Source organism: Hypomesus transpacificus, chromosome 12, assembly GCF_021917145.1.
Source record: "Hypomesus transpacificus isolate Combined female chromosome 12, fHypTra1, whole genome shotgun sequence".
Taxonomy (NCBI): Eukaryota; Metazoa; Chordata; class Actinopteri; order Osmeriformes; family Osmeridae; genus Hypomesus; species Hypomesus transpacificus.
This window is the reverse complement of record NC_061071.1, coordinates 1,355,248-1,374,494: the sequence shown is the minus strand read 5'-3', so window position 1 is coordinate 1,374,494 and position 19,247 is coordinate 1,355,248. Positions and strand designations below refer to the sequence as shown.

The 19,247-nt window shown below is 50.7% G+C and overlaps 3 protein-coding genes across 3 annotated transcripts; 2 read left to right on the top strand and 1 right to left on the bottom strand.

Moving 5' to 3' along the window:
* On the top strand, positions 1 to 2,582 carry LOC124474969 (chromosome alignment-maintaining phosphoprotein 1-like). Its single transcript, XM_047031449.1, has 2 exons — positions 1 to 273; positions 1,577 to 2,582. Exon 2 carries the CDS (start codon positions 1,607 to 1,609, stop codon positions 2,546 to 2,548), a length of 942 nt encoding a protein of 313 aa, XP_046887405.1. The 5' UTR covers positions 1 to 273; positions 1,577 to 1,606; the 3' UTR covers positions 2,549 to 2,582.
* A 9-nt stretch (positions 2,583 to 2,591) lies between these two features.
* LOC124474966 (proteinase-activated receptor 1-like) lies at positions 2,592 to 6,924 on the top strand. The gene is given in 4 exon segments (XM_047031444.1): positions 2,592 to 2,893; positions 4,079 to 4,358; positions 4,928 to 5,628; positions 5,630 to 6,924. Coding segments are annotated over 3 exon segments (1,062 nt in total). The 5' UTR covers positions 2,592 to 2,893; positions 4,079 to 4,115; the 3' UTR covers positions 5,748 to 6,924.
* Positions 6,925 to 13,823: 6,899 nt separating this feature from the next.
* Positions 13,824 to 19,075, bottom strand: zdbf2 (zinc finger, DBF-type containing 2). Its single transcript, XM_047031329.1, has 10 exons — positions 18,962 to 19,075; positions 18,676 to 18,785; positions 18,556 to 18,588; positions 18,380 to 18,413; positions 17,238 to 17,535; positions 16,968 to 17,095; positions 15,699 to 16,541; positions 14,165 to 15,180; positions 13,951 to 14,026; positions 13,824 to 13,839 (listed from the first exon to the last, which is right to left on the bottom strand). Exons 3-10 carry the CDS (start codon positions 18,578 to 18,580, stop codon positions 13,824 to 13,826), a joined length of 2,436 nt encoding a protein of 811 aa, XP_046887285.1. The 5' UTR covers positions 18,581 to 18,588; positions 18,676 to 18,785; positions 18,962 to 19,075.
* Positions 19,076 to 19,247: the final 172 nt, after the last annotated feature.

Below are 19,247 nucleotides of genomic sequence, written 5' to 3'. Positions count from 1 at the left end.
TCTGAAGCGCGTCACGTCTGATGGCCCAATAAGATTTAAGAAAGGGAAAGGATACGGAGGTCAAATTAAGATTTTTTCTTGCAGGCAGTTGCTTGCTATTTGGTGTTTTACAAGTGCTGATTGCTAGCTGTAGCTTAGCTTGAACAGTGTTCTATATTTCTGATAATCGCTGCTTGTGGAACTTACATTTCGTTCACTGTTTATGTGCAACAAACAACATCCACGTTGCCTCCACTACTAGCTAGCTAGTGTCTAGCTAATTTGAGCCATAACGTAAGTAAATCGTGTTGTTTCCACTACTAGCTAGCTAGTGTCTAGCTAACTCGAGCCATAACGTAATTAAAGCGTGTTATTTCCGGAGACGTTTTGTGAAGTCCATCTCTTGCTTGGCTATGTCATGAAGGGTGAATGACGTCATGGGGGTGAATGACGGGGTTGTCTCATAAAGCAAGGATAACAGCTGTTTTAACTGACGTCCAGTTCGTTTCTGTGGCAAGTCTACACTGGCACATTGAAACTCGCAAAACTGAGATGCGGTCCGCGCCTTGTAGAATCTCCAGCTCGTCCGGTTTTGCGCAATAGAGTGACTCGCCGTGCTCCTGATCTGTTCCATCTTTGATTTAAAGGTCACATGACATGAGAACTTCACTTAAGGAGGTTATTTACCTTATTATGAGTTCCCCTAGCCTGCCTTTGGTCCCCCAGTGGCTAGAATGTTCGATAGGTGTAAACTAAGCCCTGGGTGTTCTTCTCCGCCTTGGAGAAAATGAAGGCTCAAACGCTCCGTTTGAAAATCTGCTCCTTTTGACGTCAGAGCCTCTGCACATATTTTCGCTGGAAATGGCTAACACAACCTCTCAAAGTTTTGCATGTCTGCGCCAAACATTTCAGCAACCACTGTTTCCTTTATTTGAGCCAATACAAAGTTGCCGTCTGAAATTAAATTCTGGATCAGTACAAGTACTAACCCTTGACAAGTAAGTCAACTAACACTATATCATTTGCACTAATGGGGCATGAGTTCCCCCTTTTGGATTTGTTTAAAGCTGATCGGTCTTAAGCAAAACATTCTATGAAAAAGCTGTTATTTAGTGCCAGGTTCGATAACAGAAAACAATAAAAGATTGGGGAACATAGTTTTGGTAACTGACAGGAGTCAATTTAATCAAATTACCGGAACAAACCGAATGCCAAAATGGAAATGCATTAACACTAAGCTCCATACGGGTTTGTGTTTCAAGCCGAAGAGCTGGTTTTGGAGTCTTGGGGTTCTATTGCATGAGGTCCCCTGTGACGTGTCATCCACGCAACAATGTAGCAATCTGATGGCACTGGTGGGATGTCTTGATTCTGAGGTCAGGCGTGAGTTTAACCAACTCAGCTTGGTTATACACCTGAAAGCCATTCCAAGAGACCATCGTGTACACGAGCACCAGGAAGAGCGATTCTTTCTATCAGATGGTTTTTATTTGTTTATCTAATGATGGAACTCATCAGACCTGTGGTAACAGGTGAATTAGCAGTGTCCCATGTTGGCAGTTCTCCTACAACACGTCTGCTGTTTCTTGTGTTTTAGATCCAGCGCTGTCAGTCCGGGGGAGCAGCCATGTCCGCAGACGCAGAGGACAGCCACCTGCACTGCCTCGCCTGCCAGCTGCACTTCAAAAGCCACTCTGCCCACCTGACGCACATGGCCAACACGCACCCTGCTCGCCTGGATGGCCTGCCTGTGGGTCGCCTGGGAAACGCTGTGTTCTACCAGCCCACAGCCAGGCTGTTCCACTGCTCCCTCTGCTTCTACACATCCAACTACTACCCTCTGATCTATGACCACCTGCTGGCCAGCCACTGCCTCTCAGAGAAGGGGAGGGAGAAGGAGGAGAGAGTGATGGAGGAGAGTGTGATGGAGGAGAGAGTAATGGTGAAGGGAGAGATGGTGAAGGGAGAGATGTTGAAAGAGGGAGAGAGAGTGAAGGGAGAGGTGGAGGAGGGAGAAAATCCAGATAATGGTAAAGAGGGAGAATGGGAAGAGGGTGGAGAGGGCCATAGAGGCAGGGACGCTCCCCTGAGAGGCAGCTCTCAGATGCAGGAGGAGGAGGGAGGAGGGGAAAGGAACCCCTGCGACATCTCCCTCAAACGAAAGAGGAGTTCAGCGACAGACACAAAGGATGAAGATGAGGAGGAGGAAGAGGAGGCGATAGACCCCACGCAAGAGCAGAAGGAGCGTGAGGTGCTGGACAGGTACACTCTGTTCTCAGGAAACCGCTACGTCTGTCGGCTGTGTGGCTGGAAGTCCAAGATGAAAGGTTTCATCATGAGTCACATTGTGCGCTCCCACAACGTGCCCAAGCCCTTCTCCTGCCAGCACTGTGAGCGCAGCTACATCCTGCAGAGCCAGCTGAACAGCCATGCCAGCCTGTGGCATCGCCAGGGACTCTACCAGTGCCCCTTCTGTCTTTTCAGCTCCGACGTGCTGAGAGGCATGAGGCGCCACTGCACGCGCTGCAGCACCAGGCTGGAGGGAGAGGGCAGCGAGGGGGAGGGGTGATGGGGGAGGGAAGGAGGGAGGGGTGATGGGGGAGGGAGGGGGAGGCCAGCCAGGGTTGAGGAGGGGGGGAGGCAGGGTGAGAGGAGGGGTTGAAGGGGAGTGAAGGGTGATTTGTAACTGGAACAGAGTAGAGCACTAGGCTGTTCAATGAGCTGAGAGACGTGTGTGTGTGTGTGTGTTGGTGTTGGGTTTGCCCCTAACCAGCCCTTCTCTACAGGATTTCCTGAGCAAACACGGAACTGAAACCATCACTTATATTGTAACAATTTAAGATCAGAGTTACTTCCTGAGGCAGAACACATTGTGCGGGACCCGACTGGAACACTGCACTTCTGTTCAGACGAGGTGAGTATTAGACACAAATGGAAGCCAAATGTCTTTAATGTGAAAGTAGAAATGAATACATTTTGTGTATGCAACATTTTATAAAGCTTTCTCAACTCTTTCAATTCTACAACTGGAGAACTGGAGCTACTGGTTGCTCTATCAGTAACATTGCACTACTGTACCTCACTGTACCTCGCCACCAGGCTCCTGTTTGGTCATTGACTTAGTCACTGATCTGCAAATTTGCACTATTGTACTGTACTCCACTTAGGTTAGAATAGGTTATAGGGTTGAAACAGGTTTTATGTGCATTTAGGGTTAGTATAATGTACTATTTATTGTTATCTGTAATTTAGGATGTTTTAGTATTAGTATAGTCGATTATTTATTGCTACCTGTATATTTAGGAAGTTTCACTTATTTAAGCTCAGCATAGATGTAAATTATGTTCTGTGTATTTATATGTTATGTTATGCCAGGTGCTTGCGTTGTCTTGTCTTAAGAATTTCAGTGCCCAGTCTAACCTTGTGTTGTTCTGTGTACCTGACAAATAAAAGACTTGAACTTGATTTGAAAAGTATATAGTGATTTAATCTATGGCCAGCAGGGTTTCCTGCTGAAAATGTGTTATTGTGGCATTTGTGGTGTGTTTTTTTTGTTTTTGGACGATGTAGTTAAAGCGGCAGCCGTGTGTTGCTTACCGTGCGTGTCCGTGCGTGTCACGTTGCGTAGAGGAGCGTCGGCTTCCAATTCATTTTCAATGAAACCGGGCGTTGACGCTCGCTTACGCTCCCACAATGCCCTACATGAGCGTCAACACCCGGTTTCATTGAAAATGGATTGGAAGCCGACGCACCGCTCCGCACCGCACCGCTCCGCACCGCTCCGCTGTAGTAGACACTGTAGTCCGCTGTAGTAGACACGCACTGTTAGGCGCCTTAACTGAAAAGTGCTGCGGGAAACCCTGGCCAGCTATGTGATCAGTCTTCTTAACTGCTACTATTCATATAAAGTTTATAGACGAGTTGTTTATGTATTATTTTATCTAGAAAGTATAGAGATGGAAAAGTTATGCACTACTGTATTAACTGTCTGTTACACTTCTAATGAAATGAAAGTTAATGTTCCGTAAGTAGTGAATGTATTTTCTTCATGTATTCACCCGAGTGTCATGCTGTTTCTCCACTCTTCTATCTCTCTCAGCGACCCACAGCCTTACAGCTAGCAGGTCCCTCCCAGGATGAACGCAACCCCCGTTGCCACAGCGCTGAGAAACGGCACTCTGGAGATGCTTATCAGCCCGCTGATGACACGTGCTGTGCCGTCTGTCTACCTGCTGGTCTTCATCTGCAGTACCCCCTTCAACCTGGTGTCCCTGGTGGCGCTGGTGAGCATCCCCTGCAGACGCCACAGTCCCACCAGCCTATTTGCTGTGAACCTGGTGCTGGCAGACCTGATGTACAGCGCGTCGCTGCCTCTGCAGGTGAGGACAGAGACGGGGCCTCGTCCCTCTGCACAGGAGTGAGGTTCTTCAACTGCAGGTTGCAAGAAAGCAGAGGTGGCAAAGATAGAGGTGGGAAAGATAGAGGTGGCAAAGATAGAGGTGGCAAAGTTGAAGGTTCAAGGAGAAGTGCTCCCACCGTGTGGTGGTTTCCAGCACGCGGCAGCCTTAACTCCTCCACCTCTGCACTCAGCCCTCATGCTGTGGTTACATTCACTACTACCCTAAAACAGCTGTCAGTTGTCATTGCAGAACCCAGTGGAAAGCTAGGTTCCTACAGCATATTCTTGCTTGCTGTGTTTCAAGACAAGTCCTATATAACTGTATGTTTGACTCCATACATCATAAAAACGAACCTCAAAAGTTTAGGAAAAATGTGCATACTTTGAAAAAACTGTGTGCGGATGCATATGGGTGATCAGAGCAGATATGTCACAACTCCTTGACAGTAGCTTATCAGTATGTGGCACCACAGCGATGATAAAGACTTGATGTGGTTAGATTGACCGCTAAACTACATTGTCGAATCCCTTTCCTGTGTGTGTGTCCAGGTTCTGTACCATTTCCAGGGCAACGACTGGCCGTGGGGCTCCTTCCTGTGTGGCGCCTCCACCCTCCTGCTCCACTGCAACATGCATGTGTGTGTCCTCACCACCTGCACCATCTCCCTGGAGCGCTACTGTGGAGTGGTGTGGCCGCTACGCACCCAGCACTGGCGCACCTCACCCCGTGCAGCCGCCACATGCCTGCTCATCTGGGTGCTGGTTCTAGTCACCCAGACCCCCTTGCTGCAGCACAACCTCACTCTGAGGGTCGCACAGCTCAACATCACCACCTGCTTTGACGTGGTTCCTCGCAGGCTGTTCCACAGCACGCCCCTAGCATACCTTTACTTCATAGCTATCATGGTTCTGTTCTACTTAATTCCGCTCATCATCCTGATTGGCTGTTATGTTGCCGTGGTGAGGACCCTGCGCAAGTCAAGGGTGCTGGATAAAGGAGAAAGGGAGACAGCGTCCCTGCGGCGGGCGCAGGCCGTGGTGGCCGTGACGGGTGCATGCTTCGTGACCTGCTACCTGCCGATCATCATCCTCCAGGCGGTCCACTTTGTCCTCAGCTCCCAGAGCCGCAGTCTGTACGCCGGCTACAAGCTGGCTCTGGCCTTCAACAGCTTCCACTGCTGCTTTGACCCAGTCCTCTACTACTGCTCCTCCTGGCAGTTCCGCCAGAACCTGAGGAGCCTGCTGGGGGGAGGGGCCTGTGGGAGAGGGGGTCTGCAGGGCGGAAGAGCCTGCAGAAAAGGAAGGGAGGAGCCTATGTGAGGAGGAGTCTGCAGGAGGGGGAGGAGTCTGCCATGAAAAAAATAAGTAATGTTTTACCTTTTCACAACAGGATTAGTTATCATTGATACTTTCCAAAATTGAGATCAGGAAGAGACTTCATATTGTACCACGCTTATTTGAGGGAGTTAGAACTTCAGAGTCACTGTTGCTGTGGATTCACGTCTTTTTGAAGTTTAGTATCGCAGAATTCTCCAGTAATCCTCATGTATTGATAGGCTACCCAATATCACAAGCCTTCATTCCTGGAGCCATGAGGAAAATAATTTTCCAAAGTTTAGAAGGCAGCAAAGGTGGCCTAGGTGAGGAATAGCTGTGTGAGCTTCTAACATCTCCAAGACACTTATCCAGGATTTAAATCCAGCACAGCCAAAGCACACTTTACTTAGATATGATCTGTAGTTGTTGGCCTAGCTGGGTGGTATGTCTCCAACAGCAGCATGTTGCTATAGTAACCTGTCTCCTCTGGTGTGACCCTGTTATCACATGTTGCTATAGTAACCTGTCTCCTCTGGTGTGACCCTGTTATCACATGTTGCAGCAGTTCAACAGCTGAACAGGATTGACTTTTGATCCCAATAGATCTGTGTGTTCTGTTAGACAGAAAACACAAACTCAACATGCTTGGTGAGCAGAAATATGTAGGCAAGGAACGATCACTGGAGAAACAAGTGTGCTATACCAAATGTCCTTCCAGGAGCAGGGGGGACAGGGGGAGCAGGGGGGGCAGGGACGTGGACATCTGGTATAGTATAGGGACAGAGAAGATCAGCCAGTTCGCGGAACTGCTTTCTAATTGCTGTGTTTGTCTGCAGCAAATACAGGAACTGACAACATGTCTCCTCTCCCTTCCTCTTCAGCATGTCTAGAAGTCTGATCGCTTTGTTTTCTCCAGTAAGCGAGCAGTTGTCCATCTTCCACAATGATAGGAGAGTGAAATCAGAAAGACACAAGTCTTCATTTCATGAACAATTAAACATTCTTTAAAATCCAAGTGAATAATTGAAATGTTTTCTATTAAAGGTCATTTTGTCCATAAAAAGCAACTAGAAAGTTTAAACTTGTCAAAAAAGAGAGAATGCAACATCATGCAAGACTATATAAATGTCATTCAGAATCTGAATTTAAGATTGATCTGCCTATTAAACATGATTCCTTTTGTATTTGTTCTGTACAATTGTTCAAACCTCATACCAGATTATTGTAGTCTCGATCTATCACCAAACTCTCTATTTGTGCATGCTGAAGGATGTAGTCTGGGTCCGCTCCTTAAACTCTACTCAGAAACATCTTCTGCTTCTTCAGATGTTGCTTGTACCGACAGTCTATAAAGTGTGTGTCAGTGGAGGGCAGCTTCCTTTTGACAGCACCTGTTCTGGAGGCATCAGCCTGTTCCCTCTTACTCAGGACTTCAGTTCTGCGGTCTGAGGCTCCGTGGCTTGTAATGGTTGGGTAGTACATTTATTCATTTAGCAGACCCTTTAATTAAGCGACTTCCAAGTGAGAGCTTTACATAAGTGCATATGTCACTGATCATAACTCAGGGTAGTAGATGGTTGGTTGGAAACTGACACCTGTAAAACAAAATAATACATATCTGAAAACCTGCAGCCAAACTGGTCAGCCCATAGCCATAGTTGAAGATCACAACTTCATGACACCGCTACTCAGTAACTGCTAGTGGACCTGCCCACTGTGACTCCCTCATCTCCAAGCGCAACAGACGTTGGCTGTACTGGCATAATATATAATTCATGCCGTCATTCGAGCTGGTCCAGTACCTGAAACGTGCAGTTGTTGCATCAGCAAGGTATATCTTCAGCAGCTTGTCTTTCGACTACAGTACATTCATAACTCAGGTTGTCTGTCTGCTGCTGACGACTTTGGCAGATATAACACAGAACGGGTACGTGGAATTTTGTCAGTTCGGGTGGTAGTAGTATCCTAGCTAGCTAACTAACTAGTTCATTTACAGAGGCATGATGATGGTGATGGATGACCGGTTGACATATGATTGATTACATGCAAACCTAGTAGGCCTACAAGATAGCTAACCTAGCCACTAAAGTTAAGTAACGCTACACCTATCTACAGTTAATTGTATTAAACATACATTGCATTCGCCTACTTTCAATAATACACAGACATCATTACTTATTAGATCGCCAACTCTATTATTATTATTACTTCCGTAGTTTTAGAAAATACAAAATTCGCGCCACTTCAGTCTGAAGGACAAAATGAAGCATTATCTTATTTGTTGAGGTTTAATTGTGGGTGCTGTGTTGTTATTGGTGTGTTATTGCCACCTAGAGTATTGGAGTGTGGGCGAGATGAGACGAAATCCAGTTTACAGTTCAGCCATGTATTGTACATAACTCAAACATATATCAAACATAACAGTATAATACAGTTTACTTACATTTTGAAATTCAGAAAGTATATGTTTTATGCTCGTACATTCAGACTCATTTGGGATTCAATAAAAATCCATGATTGAATTATGAAAAAATAAATGTGCTTTTTGGATGGGGGGGGGGGGGGGGGGGGGGAGTTCAGATGATTTATTGCCGTGGTGCAGATTGCTGCCTGGAGGTCTGATCCTGCATCTCCTTATAGTTCAGCTGCTGTGGAGGTCTCAACCATATGTACAGGAACTAGTGCTGTTATCATGGATCTAGACAGCTTGGGTAAGTGATACAAAGCACTGTATCTCTTGTACAAAGTACACAAACTACATTACATTTTTACATTTAGCAGACGCTTTATCCAATGCGACCTCCAAGAGAGAGCTTTACAAAAGTGCATAGGTCACTGATCATAACAACGAGATAGCCCCTAACATTGCTTTGCCAAAACATGAAGCATACATTGTGAAAAAACAAGTAAGTGCCAAAGGCCAGAGCCACAAGAGTATGTAGTTAAACAAGTTACAATAAAACAACATGAACCTCAAAAGTGCAAGAGTGTACCTGTAGCAAAAAAAGCAAGCAACAACAATATATTTTGCAGCGAGTACAATCATTTAAATCAGTTCCAACTAACCAACAAGAGCAACTAGTCTCTCAATAAGAGTCATTTGTGATCCTGGCATCTACTAGCATCAGGTCCAGCCATTCATTCTGAAAAACCGTTGTACTCCTGGAACAAGTGCGTCTTGAGCCTTTTCTTGAGGGTGGGGAGTTAGTGTCTCTGATGGAGGTGGGGAGTTGATTCCACAATTGGGGGGCCAGACAGGAGAAGAGCTTGTGTTGGGACCGGGCGCTCTTGAGTGGTGGGACCACCAGACGGTGTACCTTGTACAAAGTACAATGTGGTAGCAGACTTGTTGAACCCTGTGTTCTCTGTGTGGTTCTATGTTCTCTGTGTGGGTCTGTGTTCTCTGTGTGGGTCTGTGTTCTCTGTGTGGTTCTGTGTTCTCTGTGTGGGTCTGTGTTCTCTGTGTTTTCTGTGTGGTTCTGTGTTCTCTGTGTGGTTCTGTGTTCTCTGTGTGGTTCTGTGTTCTCTGTCTGGTTCTGTGTTCTCTGTGTTCTCTGTGTGGGTCTGTGTATCTGGATGTGCCTGTATATCTTGACTCTCTCAGAGGGCTTGGATGAAGTTCGCCTAGCTGTCAACCCTAACCCTAACCCAGCTGTCTACCGCGCTGCGCTGAAGCTACGCTCCCTCCAGAAGCTCTGTCTCAGTGAGTCACAATAAATACAGACAACCAATCATACATACACACATTGATACATACTAGACGAACCTGAGAGATTAGCAGCATAGTGGAAACAATTCAGTGTAACAGTTCAGTTTTGTCAGTTCTGGGGTGTGGCATAGTTAGTAAGTCTGACAGCTTCTGGGAAGAAGCTGTTCTTTAACCTGGTTGTTCTGGCTCTGATGCTGCTTTAGTGTCAATGTGTTTGATGTACATGAACATATGTTCAAAGCAGTGTATAGCTGACACAGTGTGTTGCAGTGCACGTGGTGACAGTGAAGGAAGTACTTCCTGCTTTGCGCCTGCTGTCTGGAGGCGGGGCCCAGCTCACCAAGCAGGAAGTGATGCTGTGCATTAACAGGATGTTCCAAAGTGTATCGGAGGAACTGTCAGGCCAGGTAGCGAGTGAGGCCCCTGAGCAGATCTGCAGACTCCTTTACCGCCTCTACGACAGGTCGGTACACGTATGTACACACACACACATACATACATACACAAGGATACACACACACACGTACACACACAGGTCAGCTTTCTCCAGCCTGAATCAGGACTGTATTCCAGGGAGCAGACAGGGTCCATCTGTGTCAGAGCTTTGGAAGCTGTTCTCATTGTGCTGTCAGCAGACACACTGTCAGCCAAACACCGAGGTGAGGAGCACACACACAGATACACACACACACAGATACGTGCACACACACACAGATGCACACACACAGATACATGCACACACACACACACAGGTGAAGAGGGGTGTGTCCATGAACAGCTCTAGCATGTCTGGCGGAGAGGAGCAGCAGGGGAGAGAGCAGCTCTGTCAGCAGGAACGGCCTGAGAGTCTTACTGGAGGACCTCAGCCAGGTACACACACACTCTATACACACTCTATACACACTCTATACACACACTATACACACTGTGTGTGTGTGAAGGTGCCGGCTGCAGTGCAGGAGAGCAGTGTGTTCGGGTCAGTGGAGACGGCAGTGCGATCCTGCTTTAATGGGGTGAGTTAATCTGAATCTCTTCATGGAATCTGAGTGTGTGAGTTGATCTGAATCTCTTCATGGAATCTGAGTGTGTGAGTTAATCTGAATCTCTTCATGGAATCTGAGTGTGTGAGTTGATCTGAATCTCTTCATGGAATCTGAGTGTGTACCGTACATGGACTGCTCTCTATCCACCAAAATACTATTAGTATGTCACTTTGGATCAATTAATTTAGTATGTGCTAAATGAATGTAATGTGTGTTTGCAGGTCCTGGGCCCGTGTGTGTGTGAGGACCAGCTGGTGTCGTGGCTGCAGAGTGGCCCGTGTCTGCTGCTGTGGCTCTCCATACTGGACCGCCTGTCAGCCAGCGAGGCCCTCCGCCACCCCACTCGCTGCCACGCCTGCAACACCCACCCAATCACAGGGCTCAGGTGTGTGTGTGACCCTGTGGATGTGTTGATCAGGTGTAGTGATGAATGTGGGTTGGGGTGACCCTGTGCTGTGGTGTCTGCAGGTATCGCTGTATGAAATGTGTGAACCTTCACCTCTGCCAAACCTGCTTCTTGACAGAGAGATACACCAAGAAACACAAGAGCTCACATCCAGTACAGGAGCACTGCACTCAGGTACACTCACCCAGTACAGGAGCTCTGCACTCAGGTACACTCACCCAGTACAGGAGCTCTGCACTCAGGAACACACACCCAGTACAGGAGCTCTGCACTCAGGTACACTCACCCAGTACAGGAGCACTGCAGGAACACACATCCAGTACAGGAGCACTGCAGGAACACACACCCAGTACAGGAGCACTGCTCTCAGGAACACACATCCAGTACAGGAGCACTGCAGGAACACACATCCAGTATAGGAGCACTGCACTCACACATTTACGTACACACGTGTGAACATTGTGATTTTACTCCAGCCCTCCTGGAGAGAGTCCTTGGCTTCGCTAGCTCACAACGCCCGCCACGCCCTATTGCCACGACGATACACCCGCTCAGGGTTTCAGAGAAGGAGTCTGACGCAGAGCAGGTAAGACTCCGCCCCTACCACTCACCTGTACCCCTCCTCAGGTATACATGTTATATCCTTGATCAATACAGTGTATTGTTATTAATGTTTTTATGTATAAATGTTGTTTTGTATTCCAGAGCCCCTTCCCCTGACCCACCCCAGTTGGCTGCCTCACCTGTCTGTCAAGAGTCTGTTTCCAGTGACAACCACTCATATCCCCAAGCTCATATCCTTTCCCCTGTCCCCCCTCTGCCCCCCTCCCCCCCTCCACCCCCCGTCAGCCTACAGTCTAAAGCCCTACAGACAGAGGAGGAGACACAATGTCCCCAGGTGACCTCTCTAGTCTGCTCTCATTGGTTGGAATTGATCAAACTAAATAACTGATCTCATGAGTAGAATCATCTGGTGGTGTTGTTGTTCTACAGAGAGGATCCTCTGTGCTTCTGAAGGATGTGAGAGACCTACAGAGGGACAAATGGTTAGTGGCCCCAAACTAACTCCCAACATATACCCCCTTTCCACCCCAAACTACAACCAGACACTGTGTTTGTGTATGTGTGTCTCTTTGGGTGTGTGTGCATGCCTGTTTGTGTGGTGTGTCTGTTTGTGTGGTGTGTCTGTGTGGTGTGTGTCTGTTTGTGTGGTGTGTCTGTGTGGTGTGTGTCTGTGTGTGTGGTGTGTGTCTGTGTGTATGGTGTGTGTCGGTGTGTGTCTGTGTGTGTGGTGTGTGTGGTGTGTGTCTGTGTGTGTGGTGTGTGTGTGTGTGGTGTGTGTGGTGTGTGTCTGTGTGTGTGGTGTGTGTCTGTGTGTGTCTGTGTGTGTGGTGTGTGTGTCTGTATGTGTAGGTTGCTGGAGAGGCAGATGCAGGTGCTGCGGGTGGCGCTGCAGGCGGAGCAGGGCTGCCTGGAAGATCGCTGCTCCCTGATGGAGGCTGAGATGGAGAAGCTGAGACAGCAAAACCTGAAGCTGCAGGACATGCTCTCACAGGTACACACACACACACACACACACACACACACACAGGTACACATACACTCATGTACACACAGTCACTAGTACACTGGTACACACACTCAGAGATAGTAGTCCAAACTAACAGGCACATAAAGAGACTAACCTGATGGCATGTTTACCTGTCTTCCTGTCTCCTCTTCCCAGACAGACACACGCCCACACGCTACCTGCAGCCCCACCCACATGCCCCAGGCAGACTACCCTGCTGGGACCGGGGGCTTGCCACCTCTCTCTGATCCAGGACACGAAGAGACAGAGCATGAGAAGGTGGAAGAAGAGGAGGAGCAGGAGGAGGTGGAGGAAGAGGTGGAGGAAGAGGAGGAGCAGGTGGAGGAAGAGCAAGAGGAGGTGGAGGAGGAGGTGGAGGAAGAGGAGGAGCAGGAGGAACAAAGGGGAGGGGGTGAAGTCAGAGAAGTCGATCGCATGCATGATGAAGCGACAGTGAGGGAAGAGAGTGATGAGCTGGAAGGGAGGGTTGGTGGGAGAGTCCCAAAAACAAGTTTTCCCACAATTCTGAGGGTTGTGAACCCTCCTCATCCCCCTCAACACCAAGCAGAACAAGAAAGGGCCCATTTGGCAGACAGAAAGCAATCTTATCCAATAGGGCACCTACATTTCCTTGAAGAAGAGCATTCTGGGAGTTGTGGTTCAGTAGAAGAACAGCTGTGTGACCTGGTGCAGCGACTGAAGACTTCGCTGTCTCTGCCCACACACACACACACTGGTGAGTCTACACACACACAGGTGGTCTACACACACACACACATAGCTGAGTCTACACACACAAATCCTGTACATACATACACAGACCATGCTACCTATACACACACGCAGATATTAATGTGTTAATACAAGTGCATGCTCTTGCAGAGAGCAGAACGAGTGGGAAACTGTTGGAGACTGCAGCAGAAGTAGCAGACGCAGTGAGTCAGCTGGTCTCAACCATCAGCACAAACATACCCTTTTAGCCCTCTCTTCCCCCTCCATGGACTCATGACTCAATGGACTGATAAGAAAGTTATTTATTGTACATTCATTCGTTATGAAACTAACAAGTGTTTGATAAAATTGTAAATATAAGCTTAAAAAAATATATCCTGATTTGTAAAAAAAAATTACAATAAAAGAACAAAACAGACACCTCAAAACTAGAAAGCTTTCACTGCTGGTCTTTGTGCAAAACATGACATGATGAGAGGAGGGGACACACAGCTCTACACCAATCAGGACAGAGCATTTGTGGGAAGACAAGGTTGTTCAATCCTCTCCTCCTCCCCACCTCCCCAAATCCTCTCCTCCTCCTCCTCACCTCCCTCGCCCCAACTCCTTCTCCTCTCCTCCTTTCCTCATTCTCCTCCTCACCTGCCTCTCCTCCTCAGTCTCCTTCCTCACCTCTTCTCCCTCCTACGTAGTGAATGATGGGGGATGGGGGTAGGAGTGAGTCTGGGGGAAGTTCTAAGCCCTACTACCCTGGATGTTTTGAGAGAAGTGGAGGCCTTGGCAGGGCTGCCAGACCTGGGGAGTTGCCTGTTCTCCACAGCCCTTTGGGAGGCCCCTTTCCTGGGCTGGGCTGGCGGGGAGAGGCCCTTGGCTGGCGGAGTTATGATCCTGGGATGTTGTCCTCTCTGTGAACCTCGGGAGACGGACTTCCCCTCCCTCCTCCTCCCTCTCCCCTCCCTCCCTCTCCTCCCTCCCTCCCTCCCATCCCTCCTCCTCCCCCCTGGTCTACGCAGCCTGTAGGGGGGGGCCGGGCGTCTCTCTGGGCAGGGGGGGTCTGGCCGGGGGACCCTGCGGGGGGGCCGTGGGGCCTCCGGGAGGGGGGTTGAGTCAGGGGTGAGCGTGGCCAGGAGGAAGCGGCTGCTATTGGACAGCGAGGAGCGGCTGAAGGGTGAGGTCACAGACGACCCCGCCTCTGATGACCCCTGACCTTTCACCCCAGGCTCTAGCTGTGATCCCGACGCGGTGCTGCCCGCGCTCCTCCCTCTCTCCCGACTCCCCCCGGACCCGTCTCTCCCCCCTCCTCCCCCCTGCCTCGTCCGTATGTCTTTCCCCTCGCGGCCCAGCCTCTCTGAGTTAATGTCTGGACCAAGGTTCCTGAACAGCTGTCTAACCACGTGTGGCTGTGGGGGCCGGGGGGCCCCGGGCGCCAGGGGGGGCAGGAGGCCCCTGGGGGGGGTCTTGAGAATCCGGTTGGTAGCCGGGTCATAGTACCTTAGGGGAACCCGCTTGTATTTGACCTTTACCCCCACATCTCCGCCCTCCCCCTCGCTCGACCTTCTCCTCTTCCTGCCGTTGCCCCTGGCGACTGGTTTGAGGCGGGGCGTGGTGTCCTGGTTGCCAGGGGACGACAGGATGTAGAGCAGTGCGGTGCTGGGCTGCAGCGGCGTCATGATGCGCAAGTAGGAGGGGGGCAGGTGCAGAGGCCCGGCCCTCGCCTGGGGGGTCGTCTCGGGGTCAGTGGAGAGGTCCTGGCAGGGAGCAAGGCTGTCCAGAGGGATGGCTGTCTGGCAGGCGGGGGCTGGTCGGACTCTGGGGATGATGAGGGGCGTGGTCTGGGTCCCATGGCTCACCTTGACGACCTGACACCTGGAGGCCATCCTGAAGCTCCGTCCACTCCTCCTCCTGGTGCATTCTGGGTCGTCGTCGTGCTCGGCAAGGGAAAGGATGCCAGCCTCCCCCATCCTCTGGCCATGCCCCTTCCTGTCTCTGCTCCTCCCCTTCCTGTCTCCGCTCCTCCTCCCGCACCTGGGGAGAGGAGGAACACCAGAGGAACATCAGAGGAACACAGAGGAACACAGAGGAACATCAGAGGAATACAAAGGAACACAGAGGAATACAAAGGAACACAGAGGAACACAGAGGAACATCAGAGGAATACAAAGGAACACAGAGGAACACAAAGGAACACAGAGGAACATCAGAGGAACACCAGAGGAACACCAGAGGAACACCATAGGAACACAGCGGAACACAGCGGAACACAGAGGAACACCAGAGGAACACCAGAGGAACACCAGAGGAACACAGCGGAACACAGCGGAACACAGAGGAACATCAGAGGAACACCAGAGGAACACCAGAGGAACACCATAGGAACACAGCGGAACACAGCGGAACACAGAGGAACACCAGAGGAACACCAGAGGAACACCAGAGGAACACCAGAGGAACACCAGAGGAACACCAGAGGAACACCAGAGGAACACCAGAGGAACACCAGAGGAACATCCAGATTGGAATCAAGCGTGTACAGTGTGTCCTACCTGGCAAGGGACTCGCTGTCGAAGTAGCAGAATAAGTGTCCCTGGCGGAACTCCCTGACCATGGCCTCCACCTTCAGCTCGTCCTCCAGCAGCACCTGCGTCCAGGTCTTCCCCAGGAAGGAGGGGGGGATGTGGGGTGGGGCGGGCAGGATCTCCTCTATGTTGGGCTCGCGGAGTGCCCCAGCAGGGTGCAGAGCAGAGGCCAGGCGGCTGCTGTAGCCCTGCTCCTCCAGGCTCACCTGCGCCCCCGTGAGGCAGGTGAAGGCCCTGCCGTCCCCCCTCCACTCCTCCAGAGCCACCTGGACGGGGCCGTCCCAGTCTTCGCTGTCCCCTGACCCCTCACAGAGGGACGCGGGGAGGCTGAGGTGGAAGCTGTCTGTGTCCCCCTGGTGGTGGAGGGCAGGACTGCGCCCGTAGCAGAGTCTCTGGATCACCTCCTCTATCACATCTCCCACACCATCAGAGCCATTGCTTGAAAAGGTTTCATCCTGTTTCCTGTCCCTCTTTCTGGGCTTGGGGTCCGGGGACCCTGGCCCGGGCCGCTGATGGGGAAGAGAGAGTCCCCGAGGGGCGAGGGAGGAGGAGGAGGAGGAGCATCTCTCTCTCCGCCGGTTGGTCTTCCGGTGAGCTTTCCTGTGAAGAGGAGGGGTGTGGGGGCTGCACGGTCTGGGGGAGTGTGTGTGCGTCTCCTGGACATGGAGCAGCTGGCAGGAGGAGCTGGCGGAGCTGGGGAGGAGCTCCCTTGTGGACAGAGACAAGCCATCCTCCTCTGACACACACACATCCAGCTGCTTCCTGGGGGACTGAGCACTGCCCAGGGACGGCAGGTCAGCGTGGCTGGGCCTACACACACACAAACACACAGGCACACACACAGGCACACAGGCACACACGCACACACACAGGCACACGCACACACACAGGCACACACACAGATGGGTTACAGACAGTGTGCATGCTTGAATGTGTGTGTATTACTGTGGGCGGTGATGTGATACGTGTTACCGGGGCTCTGTGTATGTGTTACCGGGGCTCTGTGTATGTGTTACCGGGGCTCTGTGTATGTGTTACCGGGGCTCTGTGTATGTGTTACCGGGGGTCTGTGTATGTGTTACCGGGGCTCTGTGTATGTGTTACCGGGGCTCTGTGTATGTGTTACCGGGGCTCTGTGTATGTGTTACTGGGGCACTGTGTATGTGTTACCGGGGCTCTGTGTATGTGTTACCGGGGCTCTGTGTATGTGTTACCGGGGCTCTGTGTATGTGTTACCGGGGGTCTCCGTAGCGGTGTGGGTGGTGCTGGATGACGTCCAACAGGAATCTCTCCAGCATGCTCCCGGAGACGACCTGCGCCCTTGCTCCGCCCACCACCTCCCTGTGGCCCGCGCTCAGGATGTGCTGCAGCCAATCACACAGCACCACAGAGGGGCCAGCCAATCCAAACAGACAGATAAAAGGAAAGTGAGTGAGTGAGCGGGAATGACTGGGATGGACAATGTCTGAGAGCAGATAACTGGGTTTGGTGAGTGTGTGTGCGTACCTGCTCTACATTGTTGTAAACGACCTGACAGCAGCTGCAGTAGCCCTGTCTGGGAGGGACTCTGGATGGCCCCGCATCCCCTCTGGATGGCCCCGCCTCTCCTCTGGATGGCCACGCCTCCCCTCTGGACGGCCCCGCCTCCCCTCTGGACGGCCACGCCTCCCCTCTGGACGGTCCCGCCTCTCCCCTGGACGGACCCGCCTCTCCCCTGGACGGCCACGCCTCCCCTCTGGACGGCCACGCCTCCCCTCTGGACGGTCCCGCCTCTCCTCTGGATGGCCCTGCCTCCCCACTCAACCTGACACAGAGAGAGACAGCACTGTGACTCCACCAGCACAGAGACAGCACTGTGACTCCACCAGCAGAGACAGCACTGTGACTCCACCAGCACAGAGACAGCACTGTGACTCCACCAGCACAGAGACAGCACTGTGACTCCACCAGCAGAGACAGCACTGTGACTCCACCAGCACAGAGACAGCACTGTGACTCCACTGGCACAGAGACAGCACTGTGACACCACCAGCACAGAGACAGCACTGTGACTCCACCAGCACAGAGACAGCACTGTGACTCCACCAGCACAGAGACAGCACTGTGACTCCACCAGCAGGGAGACAGCATTGTGACTCCACCAGCAGAGACAGCACTGTGACTTCACTAGCACAGAGACAGCACTGTGACGCCACCAGCACAGAGACAGCACTGTGACTCCACCAGCACAGAGACAGCACTGTGACTCCACCAGCAGGGAGACAGCATTGTGACTCCACCAGCAGAGACAGCACTGTGACTCCACCAGCAGAGACAGCACTGTGACTCCACTAGCACAGAGACAGCACTGTGACTCCACCAGCACAGAGACAGCACTGTGACTCCACTAGCACAGAGACAGCACTGTGACGCCACCAGCACAGAGACAGCACTGTGACTCCACTAGCACAGAGACAGCACTGTGACTCCACCAGCAGGGAGACAGCATTGTGACTCCACCAGCAGCCACACTGTGACTCCACCAGCACAGAGACAGCACTGTGACTCCACCAGCACAGAGACAGCATTGTGACTCCACCAGCCAACCCCCAAAAAAGACTGGATGTGTCGTTTAGAGAGGAGGTGGTTTTGGTCCAGGTGTGATTTACCTGCAGGTGGGACCAGTTTGTCTCTGCTCTGCATCTGTGAAAACACACACACCTTATGTCCTATATCTCACTCATGTGTGGGGCTTTATGTAAAATGTATTGAGAAAACAATTTCACTGAGTTTAACCTGGATTAAACTAGTCACATTTTTCAAGGGTAATATTTTTGAGCTTTACCTTGTACAGGCTCTTCAGCAGGCATGTTCAGGCCTGCATAGGAAAGACTAAATTAGCTTCATTCACAAAAGTTAATCAGACACAGTAGTCCTTATATGTGATGCTGACCACAATACTCACATATAGTGGGTCGATTTACTAAAGCACCGGCTTCGGGTTAACCAGTGACATGATCGCAGTCAGATTAACTTCCCGTCACCCGAGTAGCCCGGGCGCTGACTCCGACAGACCTGCAACAAGTTGTGAATGGAGATACTTTCAATGCGTTGCTACACATATATTGGACAGATTGTGTGCTAGCAGATGTGCATAGCTTTGGCTGATTGATACACGTCGTTATTTGAAAATCAGCTTGCTGGCGAATAATTTTCAATGTAACATTCACATCTGCAACAAAGTTACTCACCGCGTAGTGTCCTAAAAATGTTTAATGTTCATTTAATATTTATACGAGCTACCGTGGCTAGCCTTAATCGGCACTGCCCTGCCCAGTCACTAGCTAGCCTACAAAACGCTCCAAACTTACCGGGCCAGCCAGCAAACGGTTTTTTGATTGGCCGAAACGGAGGCAGACGATGCAGATGGCCTACTGTACGATTCATCTGTCACCCCGAGAAGCTAGCGGGATATAATGGGACTTAAGAGAAACGTAAGCATATGCGGCAAACTAGCCTATCCTTTATTTTGCGGTT